The 14,016-nt window shown below is 48.4% G+C and overlaps 1 protein-coding gene and 1 long non-coding RNA gene across 2 annotated transcripts; one reads left to right on the forward strand and one right to left on the reverse strand.

Annotated features, from left to right (window-relative positions):
* Window positions 1-737: 737 nt before the first annotated feature.
* On the reverse strand, window positions 738-2,033 carry LOC140582248 (uncharacterized). The gene is made up of 3 exons (XR_011985176.1): window positions 1,767-2,033; window positions 1,040-1,105; window positions 738-927 (listed from the first exon to the last, which is right to left on the reverse strand). It is a non-coding gene; the product is annotated as an uncharacterized lncRNA (long non-coding RNA).
* A 5,370-nt stretch (window positions 2,034-7,403) lies between these two features.
* On the forward strand, window positions 7,404-12,235 carry LOC140582247 (uncharacterized). Its single transcript, XM_072706476.1, has one exon. The coding sequence runs from the start codon at window positions 7,451-7,453 to the stop codon at window positions 9,539-9,541; it is 2,091 nt and encodes a 696-aa protein (XP_072562577.1). The 5' UTR covers window positions 7,404-7,450; the 3' UTR covers window positions 9,542-12,235.
* The last annotated feature ends 1,781 nt before the right edge of the window (window positions 12,236-14,016 follow it).

The raw sequence follows: 14,016 nt of genomic DNA on the forward strand, positions 1-14,016 counted from the left end.
GTCTGAACATAAAAAAGTACATTTATTTTACTAATCTCTGAATATACATTGATCTGTGTTTGTGTGTGTGTGGTGGTATCTTACTTGGTCTGTCACTGAAGAGTAGGAAGTAGCACGTCTGAAAGTAAACTGGGAATACAGTTTTCACTTTATTCAGGAGGAAAGGAATTCAACATTTGTGCTGGATGATATTGGTGGTGCCTATAGAGTAGGGGTCTCCAACTCCGGTCCTGGAGAGCTACTATCCAGTAGGTTTTCTATCCTACCTGGCTTCTGATGAGCCACACCTGTTCTCGGGTAAATAACAGGGCCAGGTGTGGCTCATCAGAAGCCAAGTGGGACAGAAAACCTACTGGATAGTAGCTCTCCAGGACCGGAGTTGGAGACCCCTGCTATAGAGTGTCATTTCTAAATCTTAATGTGTTATTCGACAGGGCATCAGGTAAGTAAGTAAGTAAGTAAGTTTCATTTATATAGCACATTTAAACAGTGAAAACTGACCAAAGTGCTGTACAATGTCAAACTAAAACTTCAACTAAACTTAAATAAAGACAGCAAGCATAAAATGCTAAAAGCATTACAGTAAACACAAACGAGAACTACCTGCATAGAAAGACGTGGACACAGTGCAACATGATAGCATGACACAATAAAAAAAAAAAAAATATTACATACATAAAAAGCAAAAGCAAGATGAAAAATAAAAATTAAAAATAAAAATTAAAAAAAAACTAAGAAGCAAAGGCCAAAGAGTACAAATAAGTCTTTAGTCTGGATTTAAAAATTGTGATCGTGGGTGCAGATCTAATATCTGGAGGCAAACCATTCCAAAGACGTGGAGCTGCCACGGCAAAAGCACGGTCCCCTTTGTTTTTGTGGCGGGACCGAGCAACATGAAGGAAACCTTTATCAACAGATCTGAGGGACCTGGGTGGAAATAAAGGTGGAAATAAAGATCAAGAAACAAGTTTCAAAATCAAGGTACAGGTGCATTATGTGTCTCAAAATGTGACTGTATGTATGTGATATAGCTGGTTACCTGCAAGAGATGATGGGCAGCTTGACCTCAACTTGACTAGCATCAGCAGATGGAATGGAACAAAACCTATGGAGCACAGTTCAAAGAAATAGGAGATATTTAGCTACTCAAAAAAACTCTAACACTGCTGCAAAAATGAGAATCTGAATTTGAAATGAACAAGTAAGAAACTGAAAAAAGGGGGGAAAATACACTTAATGTTTCACCTAATAGATAAAATACAATTCAAATCTAAATAAACATATTTATTCAAACACTATCAAAATTAAATCTGAAAAAGATTTTATGCTAACACTAGCAATAAACGTTATGCAAACATTTAACTAAACGAAGTTTGCTGATTTATCCAAAAACCGTGTAAACAGGGTCCCATCAACTGGGCCTACTAAGTTTGAGCAACTTCAAGTAACGTTTGCATGCTAACCAGATAAATGAACTGGAAGACACAAACAGGCTGGAAATGAGCTTAGAAAATATTTACTGCCAAGTTGGTGACACTGAACCCAAAATTAGAATTTTACGCAGACGTACAAAAATATTGCCCGCATCTCATTGCACATAACATCCACGCGAACGGAGATATTCACCAATTTTGAGAACAGGCTTTCACCACAATCGCCAATTCTTACTTTAAGCCTACTTTCGCATTAGTTATGTTTTTTAATCGCATAGATGGAACTATCACCTGGTATATGTCAATCTTAATATAGTTTTATAATGCACTTACCAAGAACCACAAGCAGGTCTTCCTGGTTATTGTGTGACTCTTCAGTTACCTCTTACTGAGGCACGTACACGCGCATCTGCGAGATTTAAAAAAGCGCGGGTCCGGTCTGCGCTGCTGCTCCGGATCAGATACGGACCTTTCTGACGGACTGTCAGTCAGAGCTTGCGGACAAATATGCTGCAAAGCTGGCGCAGAGGTGCATAGTGAGTGTGACTGCTACGCGAATCTAGTGATTCGAAAACGGATCCGGCACAGAGGGAATTGCTGTCTGGGGGTACGCCAGCAGGTCAGGACGACCTGGCACGAGACACGAGGAAAACAGGAACCCACCATAGAACGGATACTTATTTTTGCTTATGCTTAACAAAAGAAGGAAACACGTACTTACTGATCAATTAGGAACATGTACTCACTGGCTAACTAGAGCGAATGTCAAGATGTGTTGTCGTCACGCGAAGGGAAAATTACCGAGAAGGGGGGGGGGCGACACCCCAGAAGGCCTATAAAGGGACAGCCCCGATATTTATGGATTGAGCTTCTTCCTGTACATGCTGAATGTATGTCAGATGGTTGCTCCCAGATTGCAATCTGTCAGAGAATAAACTGGTGACTTGCAACTACTCGACTGTGCAATGAATCTCTTCTTATCAACGGACCCGGCGGAGTTCTGACTCCAACAATTTGGGGGCTCGTCCGGGATGAGCAGGAGATTCGCAAGATTCGGCTAAGTGGTGACGCGGCCCACTTAGACACAGAAAACTGCGAGGCGCCGACTAGAAGAGGTGAGCAGAGCCTGTTATATCAAAATCTGCACATTGGATATGTCAAATTGAGCAGTTTAAAGTGTCCAGTGGCCCGTCTGTAAATTAGCACAAAGAGGAGGCTGCGGGTACCAGGTGTATATGGGGTTTATGTACTGTGTTGTGTGATGTGTATGCATTGTGCTTTGGGAAAGTATGCAGCGAGAGAGTGTGTGAGAAAATAGGATTTTAAGGAACGGAGGGTACGGGACCCTGCCGTAAAATGGGATTTTAAGGAACGGAGGGTACGGGACCCTGCCGTAAAATGGGATTTTAAGGAACGGAGGGTACGGGACCCTGCCGTAAAATGGGATTTTAAGGAACGGAGGGTACGGGACCCTGCCGTAAAATGGGATTTTAAGGAACGGAGGGTACGGGACCCTGCCGTAAAATGGGATTTTAAGGAACGGAGGGTACGGGACCCTGCCGTAAAATGGGATTTTAAGGAACGGAGGGTACGGGACCCTGCCGTAAAATGGGATTTTAAGGAACGGAGGGTACGGGACCCTGCCGTAAAATGGGATTTTAAGGAACGGAGGGTACGGGACCCTGCCGTAAAATGGGATTTTAAGGAACGGAGGGTATGGGACCCTGCCGTAAAATGGGATTTTAAGGAACGGAGGGTATGGGACCCTGCCGTAGAGTAGGACCTTCAGGAGCGGAGGGTATGGGACCCCCGCGTGTCCTAGGTGTGGCGACCCCCCCTACTTGTTGACGAGCGATAGGGAAGCTGGGTGTGAAACCCGGGGAATTAGGGACCCCCCGAACTCAAGATAGGCAAGAGGGAAAAGGTCCTCGCTCTAAAAAATATGTGAGAGAATGAGAAGGATGAATTAAAGCTATTTGCGCTGTTGTGCTGATTTGTGTGTGAGCAACGCTGTGGGCTCTTCCTGTCTTGGGTGCTTATCACTCGCTCCCAGCTGGTTTGGCTGGGATTGAGCTTGTGAGGTGCGCCCTATTCAGGGGGGAGACACAGCAGTAAGCTACGTGTGAATGCAGGCTCAGTGTGTGTGAAATTGTTGTTTCATGTATTGGTGGTGTTTAATAGTAGGATATTCCACTACAATATAAAGGTGTACTAAGTGTGGTTGGGTGAACCCACGGCCAGAGGCAAAAACGCTCTGATAATAAAAATAAATAAAATAATAGATAGGAAAGAAAATAAATTAATATAAAAAGTAATATACCGTAATAAATAACTACTAAGAATAATAATAAAATAATACTAACCTAGCTGGTCCAATCACAATGGATCACGAGTTTGATCGAGAGTTAGATGATGGAGGATGGGGACCTCCTAATAATATAGTGTGGAAGCCCCTAGCACGGCAGATTCAGGTGGTGAAGGACACAGTGAAAGGGGCAAGTAGGGAAAAGTATGAGAAGGAAAGGTGGGAGTGGTCCAGGTTGGCGTTATTATGGCAGGGGACAGATCACCTCCACAGAGATAAGTCACCCTCTCCCGCAAAAACACACCCAGACTTGCGGTGAGGATCCTCCTCCGGCATATGCAGGCCGGAGGGTGTTTCCGACACCCCCCACAGCCCATATGTGCCCAGTGATTAATGTCACAGGAGGAACCCTCCACATCCGCGGGCAGGGGAAAGAGGAAGTCACAGCCTGCGCGCAGTCTGAAAAAATGTCGGAGGGGGGCTCAGACGTCGAGCCTGAGTCCTATAGTCGAGATAAAAAAGACAGGTCAGAATTACGGGACTTTACACGGGCACTAGAGCAGTCCGCGTTCTTTGACAGAGTATTGAGGGAACAAGCACAGGTGGACCTACTGTTAGAGGAATTTGACGACGAACACTTAAAGGAGCGACTGATACAAGGACTGAGTAATAACTACACAGAGGGGGTGCAGGGCCCGTCTAAAAATAGATACGGCCTGCACTCCAAAAGGCCGAAGCAGCTCCCCTTATTACAGGGAGCACGGGATGGAAAGGAGAGATACAAACCTTTTTCTATAAGAGATGTGCAGGCGTTAGCAGATAAAATGCCTCCCCCGGCTGAGGGAGGAGGACAGTGGATGGATAAGTTAGACCAATTCACTCAGGGCACGAAGCTTGCCCTGGGAGATTTCCGGGCGGTGGCAGCCCGTTGCATGACTAAACATTCCTTACAGGACATAGAAGACAGAGCAGGGACTATTACATATGCAGACAGTGCGAGTCTGAGGACGGTGGTGATGGATTTGGGTGACGCCATGCGGGAGATGTTCCCCGCCCCTGGTGGGGCAGCCGTTCCAAAGTTTACATGGGACCCTAAACTTCACCCTAGAGATTATTTGGATGAATGTAAAGAGGATTGGACCCGTTGCACCGGGTGCCATCCAGGGAAGGATGGGGTGCAGCGGGAATGGTTTAGACAGGCAGTGATGGAGGGAGCCCCAGAGGGAGTGAGGGCAGCTATATTGGACGACCCAGATCTCCCAGGAGCGGACTCACAGGTGTGGGACCGGCACGTAGTGCACCATTTGCAGAGGGCAAAGGAGGAAACACAGAAAGAAGAGGGCGACCTTAAGGAACTGCAGTCGCAGCTGCTGAAGCTGCAGGTGGGTGAAGCAAGAAAAAAGGCTAATGAAAATAAAAAGACAGGGCAGGGAAAGCAGATGGTGGCAGGAGTCTCCCCAGAGGGACCACCACCTCAGCCACCTGGTCCCTGGAATGGGACACCCACCTACCAACAGGGAGGGTGGGGCCAACAGTGGGGAAGGGGCCGAGGCGGTTGGGGTCGGGGATACAGGGGCCGGGGCTGGGGAAGGGGCGGCCCGCAAAGGGGACCGCCGTCAGGTGCCTGTTACAGGTGCGGGGCAGAAGACCACTGGGCAAGGGATTGTCCAGCACCTGCGCCTAGCAGTGTACGCGGCAGGGGAGGACCTCCTAGAGTCCAAGTGCAGGCACCCAACCCACAGGTGATGGCACCACACCCACAGGCGGTTCCCCCGGCAGGACACTACCCGGTGATGGACGGGGGGAGTGGGACTGGTCTCCCTCTCCCCAGTGACGGTGCCCACGAGCGGCCCGGGAGGCAGACCCCATGCTCTCCCTCACGGTCATGGATAAGTTCCAGTGAATCTCCAGGGCAGGGACATGCTGGACAAGTTGGGGGCCTCAATTTTGTGCAGTGCAGATGGACTGGTGGTTACCCTGCCGGAAGGCACTCGCCTGCGTTGTGACGCCCGGACCATGGGCTCAGGACAGTGGCTGGTGTAGCCAGTCCAGAGTCAGGCCCTGGCAGACATCTATTGGGGCCTGCTGGAACCTGGCCTGACTGGCATCCTGGCGGCCTACTCAGCGTGGCGGCCCTGGATCTCGCTCCTAGAGCCCTACAGTATGTGCCCCCACCTGACCTGCCTCATGTGACCCTTTTCTATGATAGGGAAAGGACTGAATGGTATGAGGAACTGTTTGCTGAGCAACTAGAAGGCCGACAGTGGCAAGTTGCCTCTGAGAATATATATGTGGGTCCTGAAGGAGTAGACTCGGCCACACCGCTGACCCCAGAACAGCTGCCCTGGTACATGATGGGACAGGAAGCCGTCCCACATGTCTCTCTAGCCCTCCATCCCAAGCACCAGCCCAAGGATTTGGGCCCGATGGTTAAACGGGCCAGAGAGACCAAGGACTGGGTACAGACCCAGATCCCACAGATCTCTTATTCACACTCCTGCAGTACTTATTGCATACAGGTCGCAGCACAGGACACAGCCCTCTTGCAACATGAGCAGATAGCTAGAGATCCTGGGCGTGAAAAGATGGACCACCCTAAAGCGGCGGCCCTCTTGGCATCTTTACCAGACTCCTTGTGGTCCACCAGCCCCACAGATGTGGGCCTAATATCTTGTGCACCAGTGCAGTTTCAACTTCAGCCAGGGGAAGGCCCCCTCTGGCTCAGACAGTATCCCCATAAGCAGGCAGCAGAGGACAGGATAGCCGAGACAATAGACGGCCTTTTACAGGCTGGGGTGTTGGAGCCTTCCATGTCTCCGTGGAACACTCCCATTCTCCCGGTGGAAAAGGCCGGGACAGGAAAGTATCGAATGGCCCATGACCTGCGTGCCATAAACAACCTCCTGCTGACCCCCACTGTTCCAGTTCCAAACCCATATGTTGCCCTGACTAATTTGACCCCACAACAGAAATGTTTCACCTGCATTGACTTGGCAAATGCTTTTATCTGTCTCCCTTTAGCAGAGCACTGCAGAGACGTATTCTCTTTCACCTACAAGGGCAGTCAGCTGAGGTACACTCGCCTGCCTCAAGGGTTTGTCCTTTCTCCAGGTATTTTTAATCAGGCCCTAAAGCAGGCTTTCCAGGGATGTCATCTCCCAGACGGTGTTACCCTCGTCCAATACGTGAATGATCTCCTGATTGCTGCCCCAACATCGGAGGTGGCCCTACAGGCTACTCAGTCAGTATTGCTCCGACTGTTGGAAAAAGGGTTCAAGGTCAGTAAAGATAAATTGCAGGTTGCGCGGACAGTGGTGTCCTTTTTTAGGTCGAGTGTTGTCCAGCGCAGGGACAGGTCTCTCCCCAGCTCATCGTTCAGCTATCCTGCATCACCCAAAACCCACTACAGTAAAAGACATGTTGTCCTTTTTAGGCCTCACAGGGTACAGTCGCACTTACATTCCAGATTACACGGGGCTCACACAGCCCCTGAGGGCTCTGGTCCGAGAGCACGGCCTACGTCGTCAGTGCATCCCTTAATTGTGATCAGGCCTCAGAGGAGGCTTTTATAACCTTAAAGCAAAGACTAGCCCAGGCGGCAGACCTAGCCCTCCCAGATTACTTGCACCCGCTCCATTTGGATGTTTCTGAAACGGGTGACGTTGTGAACGCCATCCTGTTTCAGAAAAAAGGGGGAGAAAGGAGAGTGCTGATGTACGTCAGTGTAAAACTTGACACTGCAGAAAAAAGACACCCTGCATGCACAAGACACGCAGCAGGAGTGGCCAATATTATTCAGAAAACAGCACATATAGTAATGGGACACGCGCTGTATATTTTGACCTCGCACAGCGTGGTGGCCTATGTAAACTCACAAACGTTTACCATGACATCACTCAGGCAGCAGAGACTTAGTAAAATACTAGAAGCACCTAATCTGAATTTTTCCCATGAAGGAATTAACATGGCCGACCGGATGAGCGGGGGAGAACCACATGTGTGTGAGTACCGGGTTCAGAAAGAAGAAAAGGTGAGGCTGGATTTGGAAGCAGAAAAAATAGAGGGGACGGAGGACTGGTTCACAGATGGGTGTTGTTTTAGAACAGACATAGGAGGATTGCAGGCAGGATACGCAGTCGTGGCCAGACAGGGTCAAGACTACGTGACCTTGAAGGCAGAAAGGCTGGAAGGAACCCAGTCAGCTCAAAGGGCAGAAGTGATAGCCGTGATTGAGGCGCTAAAATTAGCAGACGGAAAAGAAGTCACAATATACTCAGACTCAGCATACGCGGTAGGCGCAGTGCATGTGGAACTTAGCCAATGGCTGAGAGCAGGATTTTTGACTGCGGGAAACAAGCCAATAAAACACGAAGCAGAGATGAAAGAGCTGGCAGAAGCCCTAATGCTTCCTAAAAAAGTAGCAGTAGTAAAATGTAAGGGCCATGAAGGATCAGGCACAATGACAGCAAAGGGAAATCAGGTAGCAGATGAGGAAGCAAAGAGGGCAGCAGGATGCCAGGTGACCAAACAGATGGTCACGGTAGAGGAGGAAGTTAGGCTGAGCGATAGACTAACCCTAGAGAAAGTGAAGCAAGAGCAGGATAGAGCCACTCCAGAGGAGAAAACTATGTGGCTCGAAAAAGGGGGATGCAGGGAGGGGGGGATGTGGCAGAATAAGGAAGGAAAACCAGCTCTTCCTCCTGGCATTCGTCAGACGATTTTTGCAGAGGCTCACGGGGTTGGTCATGTGGGGGTGAAACAGATGTTAGAAAATTTGACTGTATGGTGGCATCTGTTTATGAAAGACATGGTGCAGGGACACGTTCAGGGTTGTGTGACCTGTACCTTTCATAACCCGCGACCCACGGTCAAGCCGGAAAAAGGACGGTTCCCAACATGTACAAAGTCGGGGGAAGAAATTATCATAGATTACACTGATATGATTATTCCAGTGAGAGGGCTCAGATATGTGTTGATGTGTGTGGATGCATTCTCAGGGTGGCCAGAAGCATGGCCCACCAAAAAGGAGGACGGAGCGTCTGTAATAAAGTGTCTGATCAATCAGTATATACCGAGGCACGGCTTTCCAAATAAGATTCGCTCGGATAATGGAACTCATTTTAAGAATGAGGATCTGCAGACGGTGGAGAAAGCGTTGGGATTGAGACACGCGTTCGGAACTGTGTATCATCCGCAATCTCAGGGAAAAGTGGAGCGAATGAACCAAACAATAAAACAAAAATTGGCAAAAATCTGCGCGCAGACTAAAATGAATTGGGTTGATGCTTTACCGATGGCACTGATGTCAGTGAGGTGTTCCATAAATAGGGGGACCAGGTTCACCCCCTTTGAGCTTCAGACAGGGAGACAGTTTCCAGGACCCCAGAGAGGGCTATCATTTACCCCTGATCAAAAGGGGGAACGAAATCATAAGGCATATTATGATGGGTTACAAGTTCTCGTTGCAGATTTTTCCAAACAGATCCAGGAAACAAGGGCCGAGAATCACCCACACGAACCACATACGGCAGAGTGGGTCCTCCTGAAGGTCATCAAACGGAAGTGGTCAGAGCCCAGGTGGACCGGTCCCTTCCAGGTTACAGAAAGGACGTCACACGCGGTTCGTCTGAAAGGCAAAGGCGACACGTGGTTCCATTGGAGCCAGTGTGCAGCTGCGGAGGAGCCAGGCAGGACCACAGCAGAAATCCAGACGGCCCTTAGGGAAGACACACAGAGCGTCAGTTCGGCTGAACTAGACGTGACTCAGGTCTCTACGGAAGGGCAGAATAATCCCTTGGCCTGAGTAGATCAGCAGGGTAGTCCACCCCTGACTGATTGAAGAAAAACAACACTTCGTCTGCTTCAGAATATCAGGACCAGAAGGCAGAGATTCAACATGAAAAGGGGAATTCTGTGGGAAACCAATGTATTCGGTGTAATGCTTAAATTACAGATGATTATATTACTTTCCATTGGCCAGATTGGAGAGGCCAGCCATCCGGAGTGCGTGGGTTTAGGGGGAGAGGCGCCTCTGCAGTTCCAGTACATCAGAGGCGCCCCCACCACCTTTGTGTTTGACTTATGTGACGTAATAGATTGCCAGGAGCAAAATGCATCATACCAGGGTTATGATGTGTGGCTTTGCCACAACTGGTATTATCAGTCTTTATGTGGCTCTGGTCGTCCCTGGGTGAAGGGGTGGTTTGCGGGGTGTGAACATTGGGATATGGTGGCTAAGTATACAGGGCACTGGGTGCCCGTTGGTCCGGAATTTAATAAAGATTGGTGGACCAACGTCACCCTCTCTAGGGTGGCTGGTACGGGGAAAGTCGGCCTTAATCCACTGGCGCTTTCTCTAGGGGAGTATTATCGTCCGCCAATAGCAGGGGATGACCTGATCGCCCTGTTGGGGGTCGACATAACCGGAGTGGACCCCTGGGGTATAATACACATCCGGTTTGTTGACCCTCCCAGAGAGGTTTCACAACTTCCGGGAGGTCCAGAGATACAATCACCTGCTACCCTATCCCCGCTCGCCAATGAGTCCAGAGTGTTCCAGATAGATTATACTAGGCTAAATCCGTTGGACATTTTGGGTTTGACCACAGGGTATAAGGAGGGTAACATTTGGTTATCCTGGATTGCGCAGACAGCAAAGGAACAGCGGATGGAGGGCTGTGTGGCCTGTGCCTCGGCCAGACCCCAGCTCTATACTGAGCCGGCCCCATTGCATGTCTCAGACCCCTGGGGATATGGCTGTATGATAGCCTTGACACGAGAATCCAACCCAGAGAATTGTGCAGCGTTAGCATCCCTCTTTCCGCCGATTGACCCCAGGATCAAAGCGGGACCATTTATTCCCCGCAGAGGGGAATACCTTTGTTTTAATTTTACAGGCACCGGTCCGTATATTGGGGATATGCCTAGCGAGTGGTGCTACAGGACCATCTACAATGGTTCCTGTGACACCATTATCGGGCATTTGCCCCGTTCGGGTCTCTATTGGTTCTGTGGACGTGATAAGTTATTTGTTAGGATGCCTCTCAGCGGCCAAGGGACGTGTGCCATGGTGAGACTAGGGGCGCCGTTAATTCTGATAGGAGGACGCCCCGATACTTTGGTCTTCGGCACTGCCGCACCTACAGCAGCACAGCAAAGGTGTGTCTTTACTAGACGCAGACGGGGGGCTTCCAATTTTGACCCCACGGTGGATTCCCCAACATACATAGACGCCATAGGAATACCGAGGGGAGTGCCAGATGAGTTTAAATTAGCCGACCAGGTAGCCGCGGGATTTGAGAACCTTCCCATTGTGGCGGCTTTATTCCCTATCACCCCCAACAAAAATGTGGATCGTATTAACTATGTTCATTACAATGTTTTGCGCCTCTCAAATTTAACTAGAGACGCAGTGGCGGGCCTGGCGGAACAGTTAGGTCCGACCTCTCTGATGGCCGTGCAGAACAGGATGGCACTAGACATGTTACTAGCTGAAAAGGGGGGGGTGTGCGCGATGTTCGGGGAAGTTTGTTGTACTTATATCCCTAATAACACCGCACCAGACGGCTCCGTGACCAGGGCACTTGAGGGTCTCCGGACCCTCTCCAAAACGATGCATGACCACTCCGGGATTTCTGACCTCTGGGATGACTGGCTGACCTCCGTGTTTGGTAAATGGAAAGGTTTGATGGCTTCGATGTTAATATCCATTGCTACTTTTACTGCTATTATAGTTACTTGTGGATGTTGCTGTATTCCTTGTATACGCGCACTGTCAGTTCGCCTTATTACCACTGCGATAGAGAAGCGAGATAGCCCCCATGTGCCGATGATGCCTCTCCTGCCTACCGAGCAGGACGAAGGGGGTACTCTTCTTGTGGAGACCGATTTTTCTCGCCTGTAAGGGGATCTCTTAGCAGGAATAAAAATGATAAATGAGTAAAATAATCAGTAAAAAAAAAAAAAAAAACAGGGTGATCTCCTTTCGGAGATCAAAAGGGGGAAATTGAGGGGTTAATCATATTATAATTTTCTTTCTGATTCTAAAAATATGACTAACATAATGAAGACAGCAGATTTGGGAAAACAATACTAGCTTGATAGGACGGGGTGATCTCACCCCACCCAGTTTGGAGAATTTGGGAACTGACGGTACGCCAGCAGGTCAGGACGACCTGGCCCGAGACACGAGGAAAACAGGAACCCACCATAGAACGGATACTTATTTTTGCTTATGCTTAACAAAAGAAGGAAACACGTACTTACTGATCAATTAGGAACATGTACTCACTGGCTAACTAGAGCAAATGTTAAGAAGTGTTGTAGTCACGCGAAGGGAAAGTTACCGAGAAGGGGAGGGGGCGACACCCCAGAAGGCCTATAAGGGGACAGACCTGAGACTTGTAAATTGAGCATCTTGTTGTACATGCTGAATGTATGTCAGATAGTCACTCCCAGCTTGCAACCTGATAGAGAATAAACTGATGACTTGCAACTACTCCTCGACTGTGCTGTGAATCTCTTCTCATCAACGGACCCGGCGGAGTTTGACTCCAACACTGGATAGACAGGCTTATGTGTGGGACTCATAGGAGGCCTAGGCCTAACGAGGATTGGAAGTTGAACATCCTTGAAGTAGACCAATAGAGGTGGCGTATTATGTTTGTTGTATGTTCGAAACCTGGTTTGCAGATGTTTGGTAACCAATCAGGACTTAGAAGTCCATATAGAGGAATTCGTCTTATAGTATATTAACCTGCTGATTTCTGGGTGCGGGGTACATTGCGCATTGTACCCGAGTGTGGCTGGAACACTATGCTGGATTGCTGAATAAAGAAGAAAACTTTGCTCATTACATGTGAGGTCTGGAGTTTGATTCAAGTGTGACAGAGTGAGAGTGATTATAGAGGATTATAGAGTCATAGTTGTTTGGGTTAATTCTGAGTACCACAAAAGTTTACAAGCCCTATTTTGGCAAGAGCTAATCATAAGAGGTAATCCTAATCATTTTCATCCTTGCCGTTTAAATCACTCATGAATAGATGTGTTTGTGAGAAATTGGTTTGTTTTAAGCATTTTCAATTTAAATAAATACTGCAATACTCATTGCAGAAATACATCTTTTCCAATATTGTGCAGCCTAATAATGAAGTACTTACTACTACGAAATATCTAACAACATACGATGCAACATTCAACAGGGGGTAGTGAAGTGATTCGTGGCTGATCAAAGTGCCAATTCGATGTGGGGCAGTGATTAGCATGTGGAGAATGCTGCAGCAGTATTACAAAATCAGCAACTCTTTTAAAAATAATAGTGATATAAATATATTATTTATTAATAAGTATATAGAATCAGTACACAAAGTATAAGTATATAAAGTTTAAGTATATAAAGTATATAAGTATAAAAATCTTAAGTATAAAAATGATATAAGTATAAAAATGTTATAAGTATAAAAAATTTAAGTAAAAAAAGTTTAAGTAAAAAAGGTTTAAAGGCCTCAGAGGACTGCTGCTCTTACTCATCAGAGTGGTTCTGATGCTTAAACTTTTTCTTCAGTGCTTCTGCTAAAATGGCAGCAAAGTCCTCTGAGGGCATGGGCGTCCCCTGCGTCGGTCCCCTCCTGGTCACTGGCGTCCCACCTGGCGACCTCTGCACTGGGCGCAGTTTAATGTGCGGCAGCTCCGCCAGAACATCCACCATGCTGGGGCCATTGGTGGGTCCTGTGCCACTTCCCTGAGGATGACTCCTCTTCTGCTTCGGGCCCTGGATATTAGCAGGCGGAGGAGGAGGAGGCGGCGGTGGAGGAGGAGGCGGTGGAGGAGGAGGAGGGGGCGGGAAACAGCTTGGAGCTGAAGTGGGGACTATAAGAGTGGTCTCCGAACTGCTCCGGGGCATATTTGGGTGAGTCAGGGCACCGGCAAGCTGGGAGATCTCGGACCGTAAACGGCCCACCTCGTCTTCGAGGGCTGTAATTTTCTCCCAAACTGCCGCCCACTGATCCCCGTGATCCCCGTGTCCACTGGGGAGGTGGATGCCACTCCCGACCGTTGCAGGGGCGTTGCCATTTATAGCAACCCCCGTTGCAACACTTGAGCATGGTGCAGTGGATTTGCCCACACGAAAGTTGGAACGCTTCAAGCTTCTCAGACAAGTGCGTAGAAAACTACGCAAGCGACTGAAAGGAGCCATTGCCGAAGTTATTTAAAGGAATTGAACAGGAACAGTAATCACCAACTAAGCCCAAATCAAGACTGAGAGAAATAAAAAAAATT

Source organism: Paramormyrops kingsleyae, chromosome 24 (genome assembly GCF_048594095.1).
Source record: "Paramormyrops kingsleyae isolate MSU_618 chromosome 24, PKINGS_0.4, whole genome shotgun sequence".
In the NCBI taxonomy this organism is placed as follows: domain Eukaryota; kingdom Metazoa; phylum Chordata; class Actinopteri; order Osteoglossiformes; family Mormyridae; genus Paramormyrops; species Paramormyrops kingsleyae.

Excerpts from the sequence above, each read along its gene's own strand:
- LOC140582247 (XM_072706476.1), top strand. The coding sequence starts at position 7,451 with ATGTACGTCAGTGTAAAACTTGACACTGCAGAAAAAAGACACCCTGCA.